At 39.5% G+C, this 23537-nt stretch overlaps 1 protein-coding gene across 1 annotated transcript in view; it reads right to left on the reverse strand.

Annotated features, from left to right (window-relative positions):
• Window positions 1–23537, reverse strand: part of gpr158a (G protein-coupled receptor 158a) — a 68543-nt gene that overhangs the window by 36120 nt on the left and 8886 nt on the right. Inside the window, exon 2 of the mRNA XM_053342495.1 lies at window positions 15430–15535. Coding sequence (XP_053198470.1) covers window positions 15430–15535 — 106 coding nt within the window. The remainder of the gene's footprint in view (window positions 1–15429; window positions 15536–23537) is intronic.

The raw sequence follows: 23537 nt of genomic DNA on the forward strand, positions 1-23537 counted from the left end.
TGTATACCACTATCATGTATTATATTCCTCCAACACTAGTGATTTTAACAGGGTTAGGATAAAATGTCCCACATACCATACATTTTTCTTTTTGTGATTTAAAATGTGTCACTAGAAACTAGAAAAAAGGGTTCTGCCCAAGCAGCAACAACAACGTCTTGAGGCTCAAGCGCATAAACTAAGTCAGTCTTTTTTTTCACTGAGTCATTATGACCTCAATTGCTAAATTCAGGCCCTGTAATAAATGCATTGAGTTAGATTGGGTAAGATTTGAAGACTTATAGTAGCTTTGATGTCTGCTGTGTGGGTGTTGATATAAGCAGCAACTCTGTGCTTCAAACTAGCTTTAACGCAAACCAATTGGTGAGGTCACACCTTGCTACGTTTATTTTTTTATATACAGTCTATGGTTCTGTCATATTCAATATATCCAATAGCTAGCAACACTTTAAAGCTGTTCTTTTCATCTGCTTTTCAATGATTTTATATTAACACGATCTCTGCTACGATCTCGCAGAGAAATATCTGGCTGGTGCAGCTCTAAATGAACACTGAGGTGCAACGTGAGTCAGGTAAGTGATTTCATCTCTGATTCCTCCAACACTTGTCTCCTAAGGACAGGTGGAGCATGCTGCAGCTACTGCCTGCCACTGTTAATATGCCCACCTCGCAGACATACTGGAAGAAACAGCCATAGACAGGTGTGTGTGTGTGTGTGTGTGTGTGTGTGTGTGTGTGTGTGTGTGTGTGTGTGTGTGTGTGTGTGTGTGTGTGTGTGTGTGTGTGTGTGTGTGTGTGTGTGTGTGTGTGTGTGTGAGAGTATGCATATTTTTCATGTGTGTGACAGTGAGAGCCAGGAATAGCCCTGGCAGTGCATCCCACTCCTGCTAGCCGCGGTGATTGATGCGGGGGCTCGGATGTGGAGCATGTTGAACCGGGGGAAGCAGCCCAGACGGCGCAGCCTGCCTCCCAGCTACCTGCCATCAGTCACATGTGATCTCAGAGGCAGCGGTCCAGCCAGGAGCCAGACTCATTTCAACATGCAGGCCATAAAATTCAGCTCCTGGGCCAAAACTGTAAAGGTTTCCCTGCAAAGATAAAGAGCTGAGGAGTATCTAGAGAGATTATCTTAAGATTTCTGTTCCAAGATGAGATTTTTAGCATTTGAGGGGGAAGAAATCAATAAAAATTACATATTTTATCACATCAGTAGGCAACTTAAAGGTTCTCTGTGGAGCTATGAGGCAATGTTTTGATGAGTGTATTCTAGTTTTATTTTTATCTCGTGCAACCACATGAGAACATGCTTTTAGTGATGGTGTACACATTTTTCCAATTGTTTCACTCTATGCCACTGATCAACAAGTGGCAGTAATGCACCAAGAAAAGTGGAGCAAAATGGAGAAAGCAGGTTTCAAAGTAAAAAAACAAAAACAAAAACAGCCTACTAATATTTTATAGATAAGGAAAGCCATTCAACATGTTTTGTAAGGATCAAAGATACACACCATGTATTTTGGTGAGAAACATGTATATAAACAAAACTTCTCAAGGTACCTTTATTTATATAGATAGATAGATACTGTAGATGGATAAATAGATAGATAGATAGATACTGTAGATGGATAGATAGATAGATACTGTAGATGGATAGATAGATAGATACTGTAGATGGATAGATACTATAGATAGATAGATAGATAGATAGATAGATAGATAGATAGATAGATAGATAGATAGATAGATAGATAGATAGATAGATAGATACTGTAGATAGATAGATAGATACTGTAGATAGATAGATAGATAGATAGATAGATATGCAACTAAATCTTTTTCTTCCATCTTCACAAATGAGCTAAAGGCATTAACTGTGCTACCACAGAGCAGAAATCACATCACATTAACTGATGATTAATTAGGTCTAAAAAAGAATCTAAAGAATCTCTGTTGTTTCTGATTAGAGCTGATGTGAAAGTAAGAAATATGATTTAATTTGCCTTTTAAAACTGACTAGTATAACATACTAACTGTGGTAATATTTTTCAAAAACAGTGTCTGTTTCAGTCCATCTATTCCAGTCATCTACATTATTTATGCAGAGATAAGTAAATACGATCTGCCTCATTTATTCTTTATGACAGTCACATGTGAAGGATTTTGTACTGTATGTCTTTGACACCCCAGGTCTCTCTGCCAGCACCGCTCATTGTTGTTTACATCCCAGCTGTAGCAGCTGTCAATCACATACACTCTGACATGCTAATTGCCATGGTGACATGTGTGTGACCGCGAGCGAGAGTCTTTTTATCGGAGTGCGTCACGCTGTCAGACCAGCGAGGTCTGCCAGCGACAGAGCACTTCCAACAGACCGCAGGACTCAGAAATAGACCAAACATACACATTCAGTCTCTCTTTCCATCTCTTGCTGGCTTGTATACAATTTCATACATCAGTGTTGCCTGTAACATGGTTGTGCTCGATTTGAGGATTTAATGTTGCATGAATTATAATTTCTAAATTTGAATTTGATATACATTAAAGGGGACATATCATGCATATTTCCAGGTCTATAGTTTTATTCTGAGGCTCAGAATAAAGAATTTTTTAAAAAGTGTCTTATGCAGCCTCTCAGTTCATGTACATTTACACTAGGAATTTAATAAGAGACCAGCTGACAGGCTTGTTTAGTGGTGCTGTGAGAAGCATGAGTTATGCAGATTCCAATTATATGTGCTCGCCTTCTCGTTTTCATGACTCTGAGAGCCGTACTGTTGACCCTGACCTCTCTTTGGAAGACTACCTTATATTGTGCATGACCTCTGAACTTGCACATTGACAGTGAATGTTGATTCGCACCGGGCAAAGAGAAGTCTAAAATGTTTTATTATTTTTGGGTGAAACAGTGCCAGATGATAAGCGCACTTGCAGATGTGATTCAGTAAAGATCACTTACAAGTTAGCAGAATTATTGTGGCTGATAATGGCCTTGAATGGTTTTTGTGGTAGTGGAACAATTTTTTCTGCCTCTACTTTTTTTTTTTTTTTGTTAAATATATTCCCTATGATATGAAACTGAATTTTATTTAGCTGTGACAGATTTTTCATACAATAAAGATTGTCCTATATGTCTGAGTGAAGATGTTTTGAAGAGCATGTGCGATATATTTTCTTATTAGATGCATAATAGAGAAATCCTGTGCAAACAAGAGAATAAGAGCCTCAATAAATTATCATATCTACTGTAGCTCATTGCATTAATATACATTAGACTGTGGCACACTACATACGGTTTCCCCTGACATCAAACACAACAGTTCTCCTCCATCACCTCTCTGTGACATGAAGCAGGGGAATAAAACCAACTCTGGGAGTCGCGCTAATTGATGCGGAGGCCAGGCGTCTTCCACCTGACCAGGAAATCAGGAACTAGCTCAATTCTGCGGGCTAATTAGGGCCTGCCGAGGACTCTCAGTCTTCTTGAAATAAGCCCACGCTCTTCCGGTCCAGCACAGTGTCTAATCAACCGCTAATAGGCCTCTGTAGATATTTGTAATGATCCTTCAGAGTGCAGCATAAACCCTGAGGAAAGTTTATCATCCTATAATTACTGATTGAACTATAGAATGCACAGAAAGGAGGTTAGAGGGAGACGACTTGGCTGCAGGACATTTTACTCCTGCGCATATACTGTACAGTACAGCCGTGTGTCTGTGCTTGTGTGTTTGTATCTGCTGTGAACCGCCAGCTCAGGATGTGAATGAAGGCACCAGGGAAATTAGATGATGAGCCAGTGTTTGTTTTTTAAGGAAGAAAAACATATGAGGTGTACATGCTCTGTTAAACACTGCAGCATCACACAATGGTTTTTTATGACACTTAGATACACAGAAATAAACTAAATGCATATATAGATAAATGTTAATGAGGAATCCACTGACTTTATACATAAAGATCTGTTTATGTTTAATTGAGAGAACTATTCAGCCTTTGAAAACAGCTGTTCAATGTTTTCTATGGCTTAGGAGAAGCTTTGTCAGGTCTGAAAAAAACAACCTCTATGAATGTCATCAGGATTACCTCACCTTTGGTTTGGGGCATTCAGACTTTAACAGAAAACTTTGGGGGTCTGACAAAGAGCTGCATCATAGTGCATCAGGGTGTGAGAATGGGAGAAGGGACTGAACTAGCTGCACACAAACATCTTCATTGGTTTCTAATAAATTCTCAAATTAAAAGTAAATAACAGATGACAAAGTTTTGTAACATAACATAAAGTGGACTCTTTGTCTCCATAGTAACAGTGATGAGGCTCAGAGGTAACATAGCCGCTCCAGCTATAAAAACTGACAAAAAAAACTTTTCTCAGAATCTGAGGTAAAATAATTAAAATGGATGGTCTATTATATTTTTGAGTTAATAAGGACACTTTAAAGTGTTTGTGTTGAGAAATGTTGATCATTAAAAACCACTGAAATCATCAGTTGAGGTCTGTTAGAAATCCAAAGAAGAGGAAATATGTCACCCCGTCATCAGTTACACAAAATAGCACAAATAACATAACAGTTCAAATAACTACAAACTATGTGTTCTCAGCAACAGCAACATCCATAGCAACCACCACAGCAACGATGGAAAACGTTGCTTTCCAGCTATTTTCTGGCGGCAGCTAAAACAATAAGTAACAAACAAACATCAATGAATTTTAACGCCAAAACTATCTTCAAACGTATTTTCCACTGAGAATAAAAGGAATGCCAGCCATTTTGTTTGTTCTCACAGACAGAAACTTGACAGTCATGTGATGTGGATGCAGGCCAACAGAAAAGAATGGGCCAAAAATATGTAGGTGTCTCACAGTTTTAGAGCCATTATTGCGAAGCTAATACATTTTGCACTGTCGTTTGACTGGGTTGAAAGGTACAGTCAGTTCACTGGTTACCTAATGCTTCATGATGGATGGAGCAGCAAGACTTTGACAAGTGTACCAGCATCTCTGTGTGTGTGTATGTGTGTATGAGGGAGAGCAAGAGACAGAAATGGGAGATGGAGAGAAAGGAGAGAGAGTTTTGACGTCAATGTATTTGCTTCAGGCTGGGATTGTGCTGATTTTTTTTTTTTTTTTTAGCTGTCAGGCAGGTACTAGGCTAAATAAATCGGTGCTGGGTTTGGCTCAGACCAAAATTTCAGTCCTGTGAATTACTCATACTCAGTCACAGAGAGACACAGCAGAGTGCTGGATGGCGGAGTCTCTGTGCTCAGAGGGACAGCGAGGCAGCCAACCAGGCCTTTAAACGAGGTCAACTAGCAGGAGTTAGCCAGAGCAGAGCTTCCCGGACAGCAGGGCCTTGCTTTGGGTGCTATCCAAGACCAAAGTCTAAACACCAGCTAGATAAACACTCTGGCCTAGAGGGAGCTTAACACTGCCATCAGGCTAGGACTAGTAAATACATACAGCTCCTTAGAGCTCCACACAACAGACACCACGGGGATATTGCTCTCATAATCACATTCACAGCTTATGTAAGTGTCAAAGTAAGCTGGCCGAGCGCATATTTATTTTGTGTGTACATGGGAAAATGCACAGTAATGTTGACTCTTGCAACTTGCAACAGACTGTCCTGCAAATACACACAGCTTACACAGACACTAACGTACAACACATGAGCACATTCAGGCACAAAGAAGGACAATAAGCACTGATAAAAAAAAGGGATTGGGCTTGCACAAAGTTTTCTGACATCCTCGTAGCAGCCTCCAGTAAAGGGCAGGGAAGTCTGTCTCTGTTATCCACTCACCCTTCACTTCCTCTCTCCTCATATAACAGGGAAACAGCAGCAGCTCTTACGTATATTCAATCATTCTATTCTGCAGCTTTCTTACTGTAGGAGTGATTAGTAACTCCAGGAACCCAATTTTATTTTATTTTTTTTAAAGTTCTCCCATATCAGAGTGGCTGCTGTAGCAGGTATTTATTGAGTCGGTAGTTTACTGTATGTTCATTAGCTCTGGTTACATTAAAGAGGACATATTATGCACATTTCCAGGCCTACATTTTTATTCTGGGGCGCTACTGGAATATTTTTTGGATGAGTTCAAGTACAAAAAAACCCTCATTATTTATCTTAGACTGGTCCTTTATGTTATGCTCAGTTCGGCCTCTGTCTAAAACAGACCATTTTAGCTCCTGTCTCTTTACAGCCGCCCTCACAATGAGTCCACTCAGTTCTGGTTGATTAACTCCACAGTTTGGGAAGCCTTTCTCATTCAAGTGAATTTGAAGGTGTATGTTAACCTCATGTTTTGGAATTTTAACTATGTTTAACACCTCAGACACCTGATGTTATAGAAAATAAATGACAGAAAATCACAAAAAGCATGTTATGGCTCTTATTTGTGATATCAGGTGATTAAAAAAAAAGACTAAAATCAGAAAAAAATAGAAAATAATAAAAATCAAAATCAAAAAAATAAAAATCAGAAAATAATTAGTATGATCAACATGTCATCTGACCACAATGGACAAAGTGTTTACAGCTGTTCCAAATACCCACGCTCAAACACGGAGTAAAAATCATCACGTGATAATCACATATGACAATGACAGCGTACTCTTTCAGACTGTCTCTCCTGGAAGGCATTCGTAGTGTTAGTCCTAGTTGTACACATGAAAAATAACAGAAAGAGCTGTAAGGAGTTTTTTTTTTTCCTTTTTAAAGATTGACAGAGAAGTTCAAAACCTGCCTACTGTCTCATCTCTGCACACCTGGCTGTGTCAGATTGTCGGTTTACAGAAAGCTACAGAAACTGTCAGATGCATCCCTGTCTTATTTTGTTGTCAGACAGATGTGGGGCGAGGGAGTTTCAGACTCTCTTAGACCATCTGACAAGCATTTCTTCTGAAACATACTAAGCTACTCACCCTTTAGGGACAGGGTGAGTAGCTTCGACATCTGGAAGAAGCTCGGACTAGAACTGCTGCTCTTTTATGTTGTAAAGACCCAGTTGAGATGTTTTTGACCATCTGTTTTTTCTAGATGCCTCTTTGTGGAAGTATCCCAGGGCAAGTCCAGGGTAAAAGCTTCACTGGGTTCACCCTCTTTCCGTGGTGTTTCATTCGATGCAGCAACAGAACTTCAAGAGGGTCAGTCGAGTCCAAGTTTCTTCTGTATATGGTTCAGTCCTGTTTATGTGGACTACAAATCAAAACTGAATTGCAAGAGCATCAGTCGAGTCCAGGTTTCTTCTGTCAATGATTCTGCCCTGTTTATGTGGACTGTAAATCATAACCAGCAGCAGCCCAGAACACACTCGAGGGATTATAAATCCCAATTGATCTGGAAGCTGGAGTCCATGGCTCGCACCATGAGTGATGGAAAATGGATGAATGGCCTCAAAATATGATTGATTTGTTGGACTTGATCTCTGTCAGGTAGAGAGCAATTTGCTATTAAGTAGTTTACTTGTAGAAACACCAAGTTGCAGGATAAGGTTAATGCTAACAGCAGAGTAAAGCCTAAATTTGAGGCCAATTCTGTGCAGGTAAATAGCTGCTGTACCTCTATCCCTTCTCTCTCTATCACTCACTCTTTTTTTGTGTCTATTTTGGTCCTTTCTGAGCACAAAAACTGTACTGATTTCCCACCCAATCTCATGGGTCCCTAGACAAATGTTACCTACTCTTTTCCTGTCCTCTCTGGACCAAATGTTTGCTTTCTGCCTTGGTTTACAGTGTGACGCCAAGACTGGGCAGAGCGGATGTAACTGCACCCGGGGGCGAGTGTATTCAAGTCTTCAAAGTGTTTCCATGTAAATTCTGAGTTCCAGCATTATCCATAGAGCCAATTAGCGGGAACAGTGGTTAAGGAAGGGCTGCACTGCCAGGGGCCAGGGGCCAGAGTTAAAACCAGAAGTGTCTTGTGATCTCTCATCCCAGTGTGTTATGGCCAACAGTCATCAACCTTGATGTTTTCATCGGCAGCACCCCTGAGGACAAAGGACTGCAGGATACGTCGCATCTTACTGCTGACCAATATGAGATTTTAATTTTCTATATCAGTGGTTTAAACATGCTTTCATCAGACAGCCTTTCCTGATTTTAATTGAGTTTGCATTTTCTTTGAACTGTTTTTTTTCATCTCTGTGTTTATCTTGAACTAAATTGGCCTCTTTTTAAATCTAAAGATTTTATGATTTGTTTAGTTTTGCTGCCCTTGTGGGTTTTTGAAAAGTGCTCTAAATAAAGATTAGAATTATTTTTGATTTACTAGATAAACACAAATGTCCTAAAAGATGAAGAACATTTATGCTTGGTTGATATCACCGATCAGATTGAATTATTATATATTTTTGGCATGTTGAATGATGAAATGTTACATTTACCCACAGAAAATATTGAAGTAATCAAGTATTCTGCCCTAGAGCTTGTTAGTGAGATGTTATTAATTGTTTACAACCTGGTCCCTCTACTACCTTACTACCATGCTGCGTTATTCAACCATTGCAAAAGGATTTGCTAAAATTGAAGGGTGAATCTAAATCTGCTGCACAGCAGTATTCTGTTTCCTTCCTATCAAGTACCCTTATCAACTCTGAAGCATAATCACAGCTTTGGTGAGATCACTGTAGATAATTAGCAATTACCCTATTTATAGGCTCATGAACATACTCTAATAGGCAACATAGCAATGAACGTAGTTAATTAGGATGCTTCAAGCCTTTCTCTCCACCCAAATTGCTGAAACAAGATCAGTAGGTTGAAAGGGGCCGTGGCCTGGTGTGAAACTGTTCTTGACATGGGTCCCTTGTGGGAATCCCTGCCCCACTACGATGCCGTATTTCTAACAGCAGGGTGAATTCCCAAGACGATGAAAAGGCTGCTATTTTTATCTTACAATACGTGGCTGGGCCTGCAGATGAGGGGTAAGCATTTTTGTTGAATGAGCGTAGAGGGAACACTTGGACAGGGAAGCTGTCAGAGAGACAAGCAGATAAACGTTACCCACCATTGCTCAACTAATGTGTATCACATTTACAAAGGGGACTTGGGGAGTTTACAGAGCATGCAGCATGTCAAGTGAAAAAATCAAGTCACAGCAAAGAATGTCATATTTGGATGTGAAATACAATGATGCAATATCTTAGACTTGCATGACTATAAGAATTCATGGCTGAGTGGTGCATTATACAAACTGATTCCCGATATTTATTGTACAGCATTTATCTGGGAATAAAGTTGCAATCTTCTTTGTGTAAGTAAATGTATGTAGGCAATATGCAACAAATAATGTCACAATCCAGAAATCATTCAACCATTCAAGTGTCTATTTTTCTTAAATGGCAGATAATTTAATTCAGTAAAAAAAAAACTTGAAAACACTTTTTAATTACTTTTTTTTTCTGTGGCTCTGGAGTACAATTCTACCTTTGAGAGCTCCTTAAGAAAGTTATTAAAGTAAGTGAATTAAATATGAAAATAACATTTAATTTCATGTTTCATTGCTTTTTATGTTGTGCTCAGAGTGCATTTTAACAGTTTACCCAAGCGTTGCATTCACTTGTATATGCACCAGTTGGGGAAAAAAAAAATTGACAATACCTCATATAAAATGGTTGGTAGCACAAAAGACAACTCATTATGGGACAGAATGAAGCCTTAAACCTTTGCATGCAAATGAAGAAACATTTCTGACGAACAACTCAATCTTATTTGTGACACACTGATTAATGAATTTCAGTTGGCAATCAAGTGTTTTAAAGTGAACCTCATCAATTCAACCTGTCATGGGTCTTTCTCAGGCTGAATGAATGAACCAATCAAAATAAGGGAACCATATACTTGAGCATCTAATTCATTTAAAACAAGCGCTGGTGGTTCAGCTAAATGCTTACATTACCCTCCTGTGCCAGCATCCTTTAAATGTACATTCTTCTGCAGCCGCTCCCACGCTTTGTAAATAAAGGATTTCTTATCATAGCTGCCAATACAATGCATGTTCTTTGTCTGATCTTTTAAGCTATAGACAGCTGCTAGTAAAGATTGCAGGACAAGAGACAATGAGATGTAAATCATAGACACAATGCGTGACATGGATAGCTAGGGTCACCATTGGGGTCAACGCCAATCAGCTGTCTCAATCAGTGTAAAAAGACCACTGTTAAAAGGATGGGGGAGATGATTTTTTATCTCTGTTATGGCTGTGTGTACTGTCTCTTTTTGCATTGTTGGGACAAGTATAGTAGTCACTGTACGGGAAAAAAGTAAAGCTGCTCCGTCACGTTGTGGGAACAAAAACTCAAGAAGCCTGGGCAAAGAAGTTGTCTCAATCATCTGAAGGGGAGATCTCGAAAACCCCATGGGTTTGGGTAAGCCTCCAGACGATGAATATAAGTCAATAAAATGTCCTCACAAGTGACAAAAACAAGTGTCTGTATTGCGTACTTGCCTGTTTGCAAGTACAGGAAGGCAGGCAGGAAACCAGAGAGAGACCAATAGATAGAGGAGAGAGATCAGGAGGCTAGAAGCGTTTGTTTAACACTGATGGTGTTATTAATTCAGCAGCACAAGGTACACGACGGAGAAATTAGCGGGTGATTGAGATGATAGCAGGCCGGGCCAGGACAACCTTGTGAACCAAGGTCGAGATGTAACAGGGATTCAACAGACAGAGCTGGAATATCCACTTCAGTTTGCAACAGCAGAAAGAGCAACACAGAAGGGCAAAAAATAAACCACACATGCTGTTAAGTGTTACAAAACATCAACACCATTGAATGTCCCCTGCCACGCAATGGTTTGACACCATGTGGACATTTGGGGGTTGTATTTCTGGTATTTTGGTGTGGAAAGTGAGGCCTTTGCAGCCTTTGGGTTGTTCAGGTTAGAGCTTGAATGAGTAGAATACTTAAACTTGTGTGGACTGAAATGGCTAGAAGAGGAGGGAAAGGTATCAACCATAAAAATGGTTGTGAAAGCCATTAGTATTCCTCCTATGGTGCTGTGGATATCTGTACCAGATTTCATGGCAGTCCATCCAATGATTTTGAACTTTATGATGGCACTAGAGAAAATAAATCACTAAAATCGGTTGGCTCAATCTTGTGGGTACCATGATTCTTGTTTTTATGGCAATCCTTTTACTAGTTTTTGACTTATTTTAGTCGGGGCCAACAAACCAGAAAATAGGCACAAAACAGATGTTGTAATGTCAGACTTCAGAGGAGCAGTGGTAAACTAAAGATGAGCCCTTCACAAAATCTGTTTATTGATATTTAATCAAAATCAATGTAATGATTTTTTAGACTTAAACAGGACAAATTGACACACAGATAAATCATCTAAATTGGTAATATCTTAAGTGCATAATACTTTGCTGTATCTATGGTCACAGCTCAATTTCTTCATATCACTCTTGGTCTATGAATGTCTAACCAGTGGCCCTCACTTGCAGCAGCGCACAGTCAGGAGCCCTTGACGTGCCGGTTGGAGTAATCATTCAGGTTATGTGTCACTGGCTTTCACAGGCTACAGTCCCCGAGGGCCCCACCACTTGTTCTGAGCAATAAGCTAATTGATTGAAACATTCATTATCATCCACAGCCACATTCTCATATGAAAGGTGCCCCCAGGGCGGCAAAGTCCTAGACTTTTGAAGAACGGTGAAACACACTAATGGAAGTGCAATTAGTGAGAGATGAGAGGTAGAAAAAAAAAGATGAGGAAACGTCAACCTCAAACTGCATGTATGCACCTTTTCAGCAGGAAATTAAGTTGAGATTGTCGCTGATAATCTTTGGGCTTCATGCGTGGCTGTGTAATGACTCATCCTGTTTCACCGTGATTGGTGTAAGTCAGAACTGCATCCTTAATCAAAGAAAATACAATATTTGCTCTTGGCTTAACATATGCAGTGACGGGTCTGCCATACATTGTCCTTGACAGCAGCGTTGGCATTGGCCAAAGTATTCTGGTTGATTTTTTACTGTGCCATGATGATATTCAATGGTGATATATACAGCATACAGCAACATTTGCAAAAACAGCTGATTAAGACCAAGAACTTTCTATATAAAAAACAAATGATTGATGATTGGATCTTGAGTTTCAGAGTGTCATTTTACTTGATTTTAATGCAGTGATTTGTCATATTTCAGGACACAGACACAATTTTTGGGCGAATTCCTGAAACAAGCTGTTTGTCCTAGAAATAAGTAGAATTAATATGGACTTTAAGGGCTTAGTTAAAGAGAAAATAACACACAAAGATGGGCATTTTGAAGTCTGCCAGCCTGCCATGCTCCAAGATCTGTTTTCCTCCATTAATATCCTAAAATACACATACAGTAGGTCGATGCAAGCCACTCCCAGGCGTTACACACACACACACACACACACACACACACACACAAATACACATACATCCTGCTGTGTTTAGGTAGGACTTTTCTAAAGCTCGGGTTAAATGTGCCACCATAGGACAAAGAAATAGAAAGAAATAAAGATAGGTTTATGTGAGAATGATCAGTGAGAAATGAAGGAAAACTGATAGCAATTTATTGGATTTTAAAATAGCGTTCTGAGCCTTAAAATAACCATAAGTTTTTTGATGCTGCTGGGTTATTTTATTTTTCTTGTCAACAGTCCGAGAGCCTCATTTTGTTTTGCCTTCACTGCTTGCCTGGTGAATCAGTCATCCATAGCATCTGCCTCCATCTGAGTTTGGACTGCCTGCATGCTTGGCTGGGCAAACAGCAGCTTGAGAGGCAGGATGTGCAGGGGGGCCAGAGAGCCGGCTGGCTGCCTGACTGCCTGGCCGGCTGGCTAGCTGGTTGGCTGGCTGGCTGGCTGGAACAACTGCATTTTGTCAAATTCAATTGCTGGAATGGTAGCACTAAAAACGTGGCTACAGTAAGAAGCAGAAGAACAACAACAATGCATGTGTGATGAAAGGGAGTCATACAGTAGATGTTGGATAAATCCTGTCACAGAGGTGCATGCAAAACAGAACGTGGAGTCTCGAGTAGAAGTGCAGTGTTGCTGCAAATGTTGTTGTAAAGAGTATCCGAGGGTGGTATGCAAATGTAACTACGTCAATGAGTAAATAAACTGCTCTAAAACCAACGGAACCAACTGCTTTGTTTCCAATAAAACACAGAAATATCCTTACATAGATGTATAGCAGCCTGAAATGACTGTCTTTTTATATCTAAACGGCTCCAAAGAACCCATTAAACAACAAACTGCTGCACATGCAGAGGGAATACCTGCATGGGGGAAAAAAAAAATACAGCAATAAAACAAAATGATTCCCTGTTTGCAAATACGGGGCATCCCTCCCAATTCTGTTTTTATCACATTACCACACACACACGCACGGCCCTACAAGACATGATTACACTGCAGCCGTGCTTTCTATTCATAGCTGGAGAGACATCTGCCTCCCATGTCACCTCTGATTTACCTTGTCATGCACTTTAGGACCATCTAGGTAGATTGTTAGCTGTAATAGATATACAGATGTCATGCTGTAATTCCTGTATGCACAAGACTTGTATTATTGTGAGGGGATCTTGTGTAATTCATGGATTGTGACACAACCTTTGCGATACATATTCCCTGGAGATAATGAGGTTATCGAAATCACTGCTGCTTGTTAAATTTACCTCCATAGATATATATTTCTACCTCTACACCTCTCCCTCATCTATGTTGTTTATATAGGAGATATGACGATAATGAGCACGCTCCTGCATGATGAAGCTGTCATGCAAGACAAGGCGCATCCTGCAACATGCCATGACCACAACAGCTTTCATCATTCAGCTGTAAGCAACCGCATTCCAGACACACCCCTGCACTGTAAGCACACAAGGATCATTATTTTGCCAACCCAGCTAAAATCTATACCAGTAACAATGTATTTCTCTCCCTTTAGCCACTTTAAACACACACACACACACATGCGTGCAAACACACACACACATACTCACACACTATGTCAAATGTCTCTGGCATTGACTCGTCCATAGAGAGGTGGAAGTACTCAGACAAAGAGAGTGATTAATTATTCAAACAGGCTCACTGCAATCCATTACATCACATGCATTATGAAGCAGTCTGATCTACAGCACCTCTTCAAAATCTATCACTCTTAACGATGGGACTGAAACAGAAGGTAAGGTAAGGAAGCATCGGGACACATTGAACAAGAGACTATAGCTGCTAGCTAGATAGCGGCAATAGGCGAATGAGAGATTCACATGAAAGCAGTCACAAGTAATGAATATGTTGTGATAAAGTTTTAGTCAATTGTGCTTATAATATGCATATAAGACAGTATTATTAATTCTTTGTTGCTCGTCTAATTGTTGCCGTGGTAAAAGACTTTGTTTTTTTTCCTCTCCTGATTCAAAGCTGCTATAATCGCGGGCAGATCATAGCAGCCTGGGGCCCCAAACAGCTATATATTCATTATGATGTTTAGATATAAAACATATAAAATTATGTTCTAACTCATTATAATCATTTTGAGATTTGCCTCATTTCAACATGGAGTATGTCAGTATTTGATGTCCTCATGGCACTGGGAGTTTTATTATCTCATCCAAGACCTCTGCCCACATGTTTCAAGGCCTTGAGCATATTTTTCATCAGTATCAAAATAGCCACTGTTATTTTCTCCCCTGTTGATGCTTAACAACTCTCCAATCCTATTCTCATCACTCAAAAATTTAAGTTAAATGTATTTTGTTGACCCTGTAAACAGACCCTGAAGATATGGAAGTCTCTATATCTTTGTTAGTGGACAAATAGAAAAAAAAAAGAAGATAGTTGTCTGGATCATACGTACAATTAAGTGAACCTTGCTCATGTTGGGTCAATGATGAGTCCACCTAGTTTCACCCACAACTGTGCATTCAGCTTTCAAAAGACAAACACATCATACTTCATAGCATAACCTTGATAGAGGTAACAACTGAGATGAGGTGCGGGTGTGTTTAACAAAGCGTGTGCGACTGAAACATATTTTTTCATTGCAACCTTGATACACTGAAGGATACATTTTTAAAGATAAGTATCAAGTGATTCTTTATACTATTACAGGTTTTTTATGAACCGATCAAATGTATGTATGGAATTTGGATGCAATATTACTCAAACTTCACATGACTTATTGACATGTGGAGTGGGGTTGAGATAGACAAACATATATCTAAAAGCTAGTCTGTAGTGCTTAGTTAAATGGTAGCTGGTTGTAAAAGTATCATTAAAGAAAAATCACATCACCATCTATTTATCACCAGTTGTCCCCGATTTAGTGCTTTTCCATTTAGTGCCTGGTGGAGATGTGATAGAATGTGTGTACATTACAGTTCAGGTTTACAGAGCAAATCCATCTTCTGTCTAATCCGCGTGTTCGGCACACTCACCTCCATAGTTGTCAGGTTGCAACGATGGGTTCCAGCGAACCAGCCATCAGTGGAGCACTGGTCGATATCAACATCTTGGAGATTTATGTCCACACGCACCACTCCCCTGCAAGACAGGAGGACACCATTAACCTGGCTGTTGATGAACTGAAAACATGTTATATGTAAACTGAGGAAAAAATATTACAATATGCATTTCTACACATTATATTCGATAAAAATACACCCAATAAAGTCATTTTTCAGGTTTAGATGTTTCTTCTTAAAGAGATAAAAACATAATTTGACATCAATCTTAACCCTTTATTGGGCAAATAATTATATTTGGCAACTTCTGTAAATATCCCAAAATATCCTTCCTTCCTCCCTGCCTTCTTTCTCCCCTTCCTCTTTTTCTTTCTCCCTCCCTCGTTCCTTATTTCCTCCGTTCTTCCTTCCTTCCTTCCATCTGTCCTTCCTCCCTCCCTCCTTCTCTCCTCCCTTCCTTTCCTTACTTCCATCTGTTCTTCCTCCCTCCCTCCTTCTTTCCTTCCTCCATCCCCCTTTCTTCTTCCTTCCTTCCTTCTTTCTTCCCTCCCTCCCTCCCTCCTTCTCTCTTTCTTTCCTCCCCCCTACCTTCCTTCCTTCCTTCTCTTCCTCCCTCCCTCCTTCCTTCCTTCCAATGAGTGTCCTATAAAGGGTTAAAACACCAAATTATAATAAATGGCCAAAACTAGTGATACCAGCTCAGAAACAAGTGACCACAAAAGCATAAAATCCTCAAATTGCCAAGAGCAGCCCTACTGCAACTTCAAGCATTAGTGATATTATACACAATAATTACTTACAGAACTAGTGGTGCAGTTAAGGAATGAGTCCAGTTACAATGGGGGGAAAATCCATAAGCATACTATATCTAGTTTCATTTGAGTGTCAATAAACTTTGAGCATGTGTTTGTGTACATTTTCAAACCTCATGTTTCTATTTCTGTAGAGACACTGGCTTTTTCTTAACCATTATCATGCCACACTAAAAGATATTGAAGTGTGAATGTATACAACACACACACAACCCATGTTAAAATTTGCTTTTAAAGAAAAATTAACAACTACATCCACAGGTTAACATCCTCACTTCCTGCTCAGCTGAAAGTCAGTCTGACACAGAGACAAAAAACTGCTGATAGATCACTGAACACAATAAAACTAGCTCGGAGAGGCTGCGGTCATTGCTCCATTTCGGCCGGCTGAGCCAGCTAGGAAGTTATAACAGGGCTGCAGAGGATTTACACTTACTTAGCTGCCTAAAGCTCTATGAAGAGAAGGTCAGCCTCTGATTAGGAAGGTCAGACTCTATGATTCTGCTTCTTTTCAAAGGTGTGGCATATGTCTTTTCTTGCTGACAACTGCAGCACACAGGACAAACCAACAGCTGACAGGAAAAAAAAGCAATCCCTTTTCCATTATGTTTGTTTAATGCAATAAATATAGACTTCGGACTTGTGCAACTTTCATCAAGAACCCCTCAACAGTCTCTTGGAAACCTTAGCCCATGTACGGGCTTTCCCTCCTGGCAAACCCCGAGGCTACGTGTTGTTAGAAAATCTATTCTGACGTTAAACTTTGTGGAAGACATGCTGTGTGACACTCGAGAGTTACGACAGATGAGCACCATGTGTATCCTGACACCATAATGTTCATTGATGAAATAATAAATGTGTCTGACCTAGCTTTCAGTATGTACAAACTTACTACAGGACACAGTTACATGCAGATGCAGATGTCATTAAGATAGGGAGAAAATCCATAAAAAGTCTACATCCTTAGAAACTACAAGCAAGTTTCAAACTAATGATTTACTAAATCAGTGTGCATCATTAAATTTAAATGTCTTTGCTAGCCCCTTAGCATCCACCTGTTTTGGGTAATTTTCGCCTATTTGGCGTACCCAAATGGAAAAGCTTATAACACAATAACTGCAAGTCCTAGATGCATGTATGATACCTCATTTGAAAGCTGACAAACTCTAGTTTCTGAAAATGTGCTTATGCAGTATGTCACACACACAACCTAAACTACATCAGCTCAAACATGGCTCAAAAACATTTTTTTTTGTCTTCGCCTAACCTATGCAATTTTTGAATAACAATAACTAGGCAATGCTTAGTTATATACCACCATACCATATACCTTCTACATCTTGTCAACCACACCTGGATGAAGTTTCAGACCTCTAGGCCTAACCTTATGAAAGTTATGGCGTTTTTAGTTAGTGGTGTCACTGGCGTTCCCAAATCTCTCCAAAACGTCTCCAAATGGCCAAATTGTGCCAAATGCATTTACTCACTTCTGTGACACTGGAAACACTGCTGAAGCATTTTGGTGACTATAAAACCTTTCACCATGGTTCAAAACACATTTTTTTACACATTCATTTGATGAGTGGTTGGAGGGGTCTCCACATGTTTTTAGGTGGCTATATTGAAATATTGTCATGTGACAAGACACTACAGAATGCTAAGTAACAAAAATGACAGACTATACTGAACTGAATTTCAAACAAGGATTTTTTTTTATTCTTCAAATGTACTAGTACTATATGTACAACTGTGCCAATATCAACAAAATATGAACAATGAATAAACTATACAAAATATACAGAATATGAACTAAATATGAACAACATACAAAAACTATAAAAAAGTGTATAAAAGTAAAAAGTAATGCAAATACTGTTGGGTTTGGGGGTGCAGTGCAACATGAGGTGGATGGGTGGGGGTGGGATGTTGATGCAGGTCCTTGGTCCAGGTGATGCAGAAGAGGATCGTCAACGCTTCTAACGACCGCCCACAGCAGGAGAGGGGGGTTGGGGGTCTGTCTGCCTCAGTCTCAGGCTCCCAATCTACATCACTGTCAGTCTGTGACCTACAAATCACAATGTAATGCACAGATGTAAACAAATTATAGTAAAAAAATTACACAAAAACATCAGAAAAATAACTGTAATAAACAGAATAATTGTATTGGGGTAATATACCCAGTGTCTGGGCATTCACAATAAATAAAAGCCTAATGTAAAGTCAATACAGTAAATAAAAAAAATCTAAATAAAAGTGGAATTAGGGGCACACAAAGAAAGAGGTGGATTACATAACTTTAGTCCTACAGTTGAAACTACAGCTACCAGGGGACAATTTGCAAAGTATTGTGCTGTGTAGTTGTCATTTAGTGGCTGGCAGCTATTTTGTGAAACGCTACTGTATTTTACAGTCTAAATAAGTCTAAATAATCAGACCCCCTCCCCTCCCCCACCACTCCTTGGCTTTACTGTGTTGTTTTGATTTAGTGGCTGGCAGCCATTTTGTGAAACGCTACTTTACTGTACTGTTTTCACTTTCTTCTACTGTACTTCTGAATAAGCAGACTAACCCACTAACGTTTATTCAGCTTTCATTCATGGCTAAATTAATAAATAAATAAACAGATACAATCTATAAAGCATTATCAAAAATACCGCTACTCACCGATCTAAGCTGTAGTGAAGTCCGTCAGTAAACATCTCCTCTTTCTCAGTCATATTCACTATCTTCACTTTCTTCAGATACCATAACCATCTCCAAAAGCCTCCAAAGCCTCTTCCAGTACATACTTGGTCTTCTTTGTAGCTTTCGGCGTCGTAAAATATCCAAAATAGCCGAAGAAAAAAGTTTAAATGTCCGGGCGAGCGTGCGACACTACTACGCTGTATAAGCTCTGCTCTGAGAGGTGAGACTGCAAGATAGGTTACACGGCGTCATAGTTTGAGTCATACTAACCCCCCATGGACATGCCTACCATCGTTGGAAAGGTAAATTTATTGGCTACAATCCTGAATGATTGACATGTTGATAGCCAATAAGCCTAGGCTATACTAAGGCTGCAGAGAACAGAAGACCGAGCCTATTGGTCCTCCAAACTGGGAGCGCTTGGTCTCTTTCACGGGGTGTACCGGGATGAAAACTCAACAGAAAAAGATAGGGACACTTTTGTTTTGTAGATAGGAAGATAAGGAAAACAAACATACCCAACAACACTATACAGGAACTAAGGAAAATATCGCTAAGGCTCGGGAAAGTTTGGATTTTATTTGACGAACAAAGTTGGCAGACGGTGAACAATGGACTTTACAGGACAATATTCAGAAGCTGGAATAATTTTATGAAAAACCATTTTGATTCTTTTGATCAGTGGATTCTTATGAACAAAATGAATATAAACAATTGAGGAATGGACACATAATTGGGCTTCATGACTGCTTCAAAGGTAGGGAGTCGCTGTTTATTTTGTGTACCTCACGTTTACCATGCCGGTAAATATTAATGATTTATGGTTTGGTGCTCATGATGTCTGTAAAGTCAACTGGATGGTTGCCTTGCGGAGACTCTAACCTTTCTAACGATGTATAGCATGTCCATATTGACGGAAGTTGAAGCTGTATATATTGCTGCGTATCATAATTTCAGTCGCGGGAGGGGCAAATCGCCCGCCGGCGGGCGAAGGATGTTAAGGGGCTAGTAAACACTTCAGTGATGTGTACAGTAAATTGGTCGATAGGAAATCTTTAAAGCAACCAACAGCGTAAAAAGGAAGTAATTTTAGCATCTCAAGCTGTCACATAACGTCCAAAAATAACAGTTTAAATTAACAGCCAAAATATTAAATACACTTTAATACCCATCCTTGGTGAATGTAGGTCTGACTTTGTTTAATTACATGCTTATGCATATTCCACACTCCCTCTTTTACTCTTCAGTAGAAACGGGTCACGTATTATCAGGCTAACGTTAGCTGTTAGTCAGTTGCTAACATTGCTATCATTCAGATAGCTAACGAAACAGCCAGTTAGTCAGTGGAAATATTTAGTAATAAAAACGTATCTCTATGTAAGAACTTGTTTGTATGTTGCAGCTGGTTTTAATCCAGTAATATGGAAATCTCTACTTGGTAAAATCTTACGTTATAACTAGGCTAAGCTCGAATTTACGAACAACATCCTTAGGCAGTTTGATTGGTATGAAAATAAAAGAAAACTCCTGGCAATGCTAGCATGAACATGAAGAATTAGCGCAGTAATCGGTTTAATAACTGAATCACTGGAAATGAAATAATTACTGTCTTTGTCATGACCTTTTAAACCCACTTGTATACACCACTAGCTTCGGACTTTAAATTTCCAACCTTTGTTACTTTTAACTTGGGTAAATTTGTTTTTATGTTTCTATTCTCAACAATAGGACATGTATATTACACTTCAGGGTTGATTTTCCCTTAAGCCTGTGCAAGTTTTAATAGTGATCATTGGCTAATAAAGCTTCAGTTCGAGTGCTGTAATTTGTATTATTAATACATTTTGCCCCCAGTGCCACTTTGTTAAAAAACCCTTGGAGGTCTCAGCAAGTAATTAATGGAGACCAATATTTTATCTGGCATACGTTCTTGAATTGAACAGCCCTATTCACACCTTGTTTTATGCTTTTCTTGCAGTTTTGATTGATTCAAAGGTTTTCACACTGGATAGCCTACTATATTTATTATTGATTTATTTTAAATTAACTTCAGTATAATCAGTAACTGCTGATCAAGTCAACACAACCACATTCAAGTGTCTAAAATTTCTATTTTCTTTCTATTTAGTAGCAAATTACCTATTTGGTTTTGTTTCATATAACTTGGTGAGACATTTCTAGAAAATTACAGACTCATAAAATAAAGTATTAACAAATATTCAATTGATGTAATTACTTATAGTTGGGACTGGGTTAGGGTTAGGGTTAGTCATTGAGTTAATCAACAACTATTTTGATAATCAATTAGTTGTTTTACATTAGCTTGGGCTGTGATGGACATTTTCAGTGTTTATTGATATTTTATTTACCAAAATGATTAATCAATTAATAAAAACCAAAATCAAAAGATGAATAAATAAGGATGACAATAATCATTAGTTCTACAGTAGCTCTACCTTTAATTTGAAAGTGTCAAGGACAGGCTCATGATAAGTGATGCGTTTTACATGCATGAATTATTCAAACTATGTAAATGGAGCATGTAAATGTTATATGGGATTAAATGCAAGCCATGAGAAACCTAGCAACTAAGATACAGTGTGCTGATATTAGCTGGGACAGTGAGGCATGTAAACACCTTGTCCCATCTACTGCTGGGTTTTGTGAACAAGGAAAGTGTTGTTTCCATAGTAACACCTTAGTCAAACCATCTCTTGTGGTAACTAAGCTAAACAACACATAAAACAGAAAGCGGCAGAGGATGCTGTCAGCGTTGCTTTTGGGAAGAAGGAGGGAAAAAAAGAAGAACAGACACCGCTCATGCTTTCTATAATTAAAAGAAGGGGATGACATGAAACACTGAAAACTGTGACTGTGACAAACTGTGAAACTGCGAGAAGCGGCGGGTACCAAAGGATAGTTCAAACTCAGTACTGATCTATAATAGGCCTTTCTAACGGCATTCAGCAGACAGTTTTTACACGTCATAGCGGGAAGAGCAGGTGTGATTAATAACATTAATCACTGCTAATTGGCATGGCTGAAATAGAATGGAGCCATGATTAGTGTTATTAGTTACACCTGTGCATTTCCCGCAATTACCTGTCAACATTTCAACAATGAAAAAGGTTTTATCTGGCACAGTCTTATAATTTTTTATAAATTCGACACAGTAAAATGCTTATTTTATATTGGCTGTGTCAGTGTTACCATTTAGGGAGGGTCTAATATAGATCCAGTACAGTGTTGGTTGGAGTAAGGTTTAATATATAGTGAGAATAGACCATCATATCAACTAAATATGGGTTTAATCCCCTTTAAACGATGATAATGATGTCGTCAATTGCTTGATTTTCAGGCAATAGAAAGTTGGATACATGTGAACTTTCAGAAACATCTGATGTTACTAACCTTAATTACGACTATTTGCAAGTCAGAATCTTGTAATAACAGTCACTCTGAGATGACATTAAACCATAAAAATATCGAAATCTGCATTATGGGAAATTTAAGACAGTATTTTTGGAGCTTGACCCACACTAGGGACTGAAAATCAGGATTTCTCAGCCTTTGCTTTTTTGATTTTCCCCCAGGGGGGCCCCCAAGGCACACAGCCTCCCGTTTTTGGGGGTTGCACACTCCAAACCCTCCTTTGGTCTGAACCTTGTCACAACCGGATGGGCTTCTCCAATTTTCCCCCGCCCTGGCAACACACCACACAGCCTGCTTAGCACCTCACAGCCGCTTAGCTCCGAGGAGTGTGCAGTGCGGCAGGCTCGCCATCAGGGTGCCAATCGAGAGAGATTGCAAGTGTGAACTGCGAAGTGTGTGTGATTGGGCTAGAGTCCCAGGAGGTTCCAGGGGTCCGCAGGTTCAGATGGAGGGAGAGGCTGATGGAGGTCCAGAGAAAGTCTTGAAGTTTGTGTTGTTGGATGAAGCGGGAGGTTGTCCCAGGTGTACCAGGGCTGCTAAATATTGGCTGGTGTACCAGGGCTGATAAATATTGGCTGGTGTACTAGGGCTGCGGGGTGGGAGGTGACATCATAGAATATAACGACAGACATGTGAAGCATCATTCAGAGGCTTTGAGTGTGAAAAAAATGCCGTTCTCTACCCTAATATATGAGGGGTCAGTTATCGAATTCCAGTAGTATAATTGTGAATATAAATGCACACACTACAGCAATGAGTGCTTACCTCTAGACATGTAAAAATCTTTTTTTTTCGAAAATGGTAAAATATAAAATATATTGATGTTTAAAACATGGTATAAAATGTAATTGACACCACTGAGAGGCCAATATTCCATCTTACTCGCTTTCTCAGGCATATGGACTGACACCCACACACATCTACAAATACTGCTGGAGTGGCATGTTCTCCAGGTGCATAGGAGGTGGTTTACTATACTCGGCTCCCAGTGGACGCCGGGTGAGTGCAACACTCTTTGCCTGCACTTCTGTTATTAATAACTGCTGCTCCGGATTTGCCTTGGGGCAAACTGACCTTGCTGTATTCCACGGCACTGCTGGTTGTTTCGCTAAGAAATTACCTCTGTTCACCATTATGTAATAAGGGGAGAAA

The sequence above is a fragment of the Scomber japonicus genome, chromosome 21, assembly GCF_027409825.1.
Source record: "Scomber japonicus isolate fScoJap1 chromosome 21, fScoJap1.pri, whole genome shotgun sequence".
Classification (NCBI taxonomy): domain Eukaryota; kingdom Metazoa; phylum Chordata; class Actinopteri; order Scombriformes; family Scombridae; genus Scomber; species Scomber japonicus.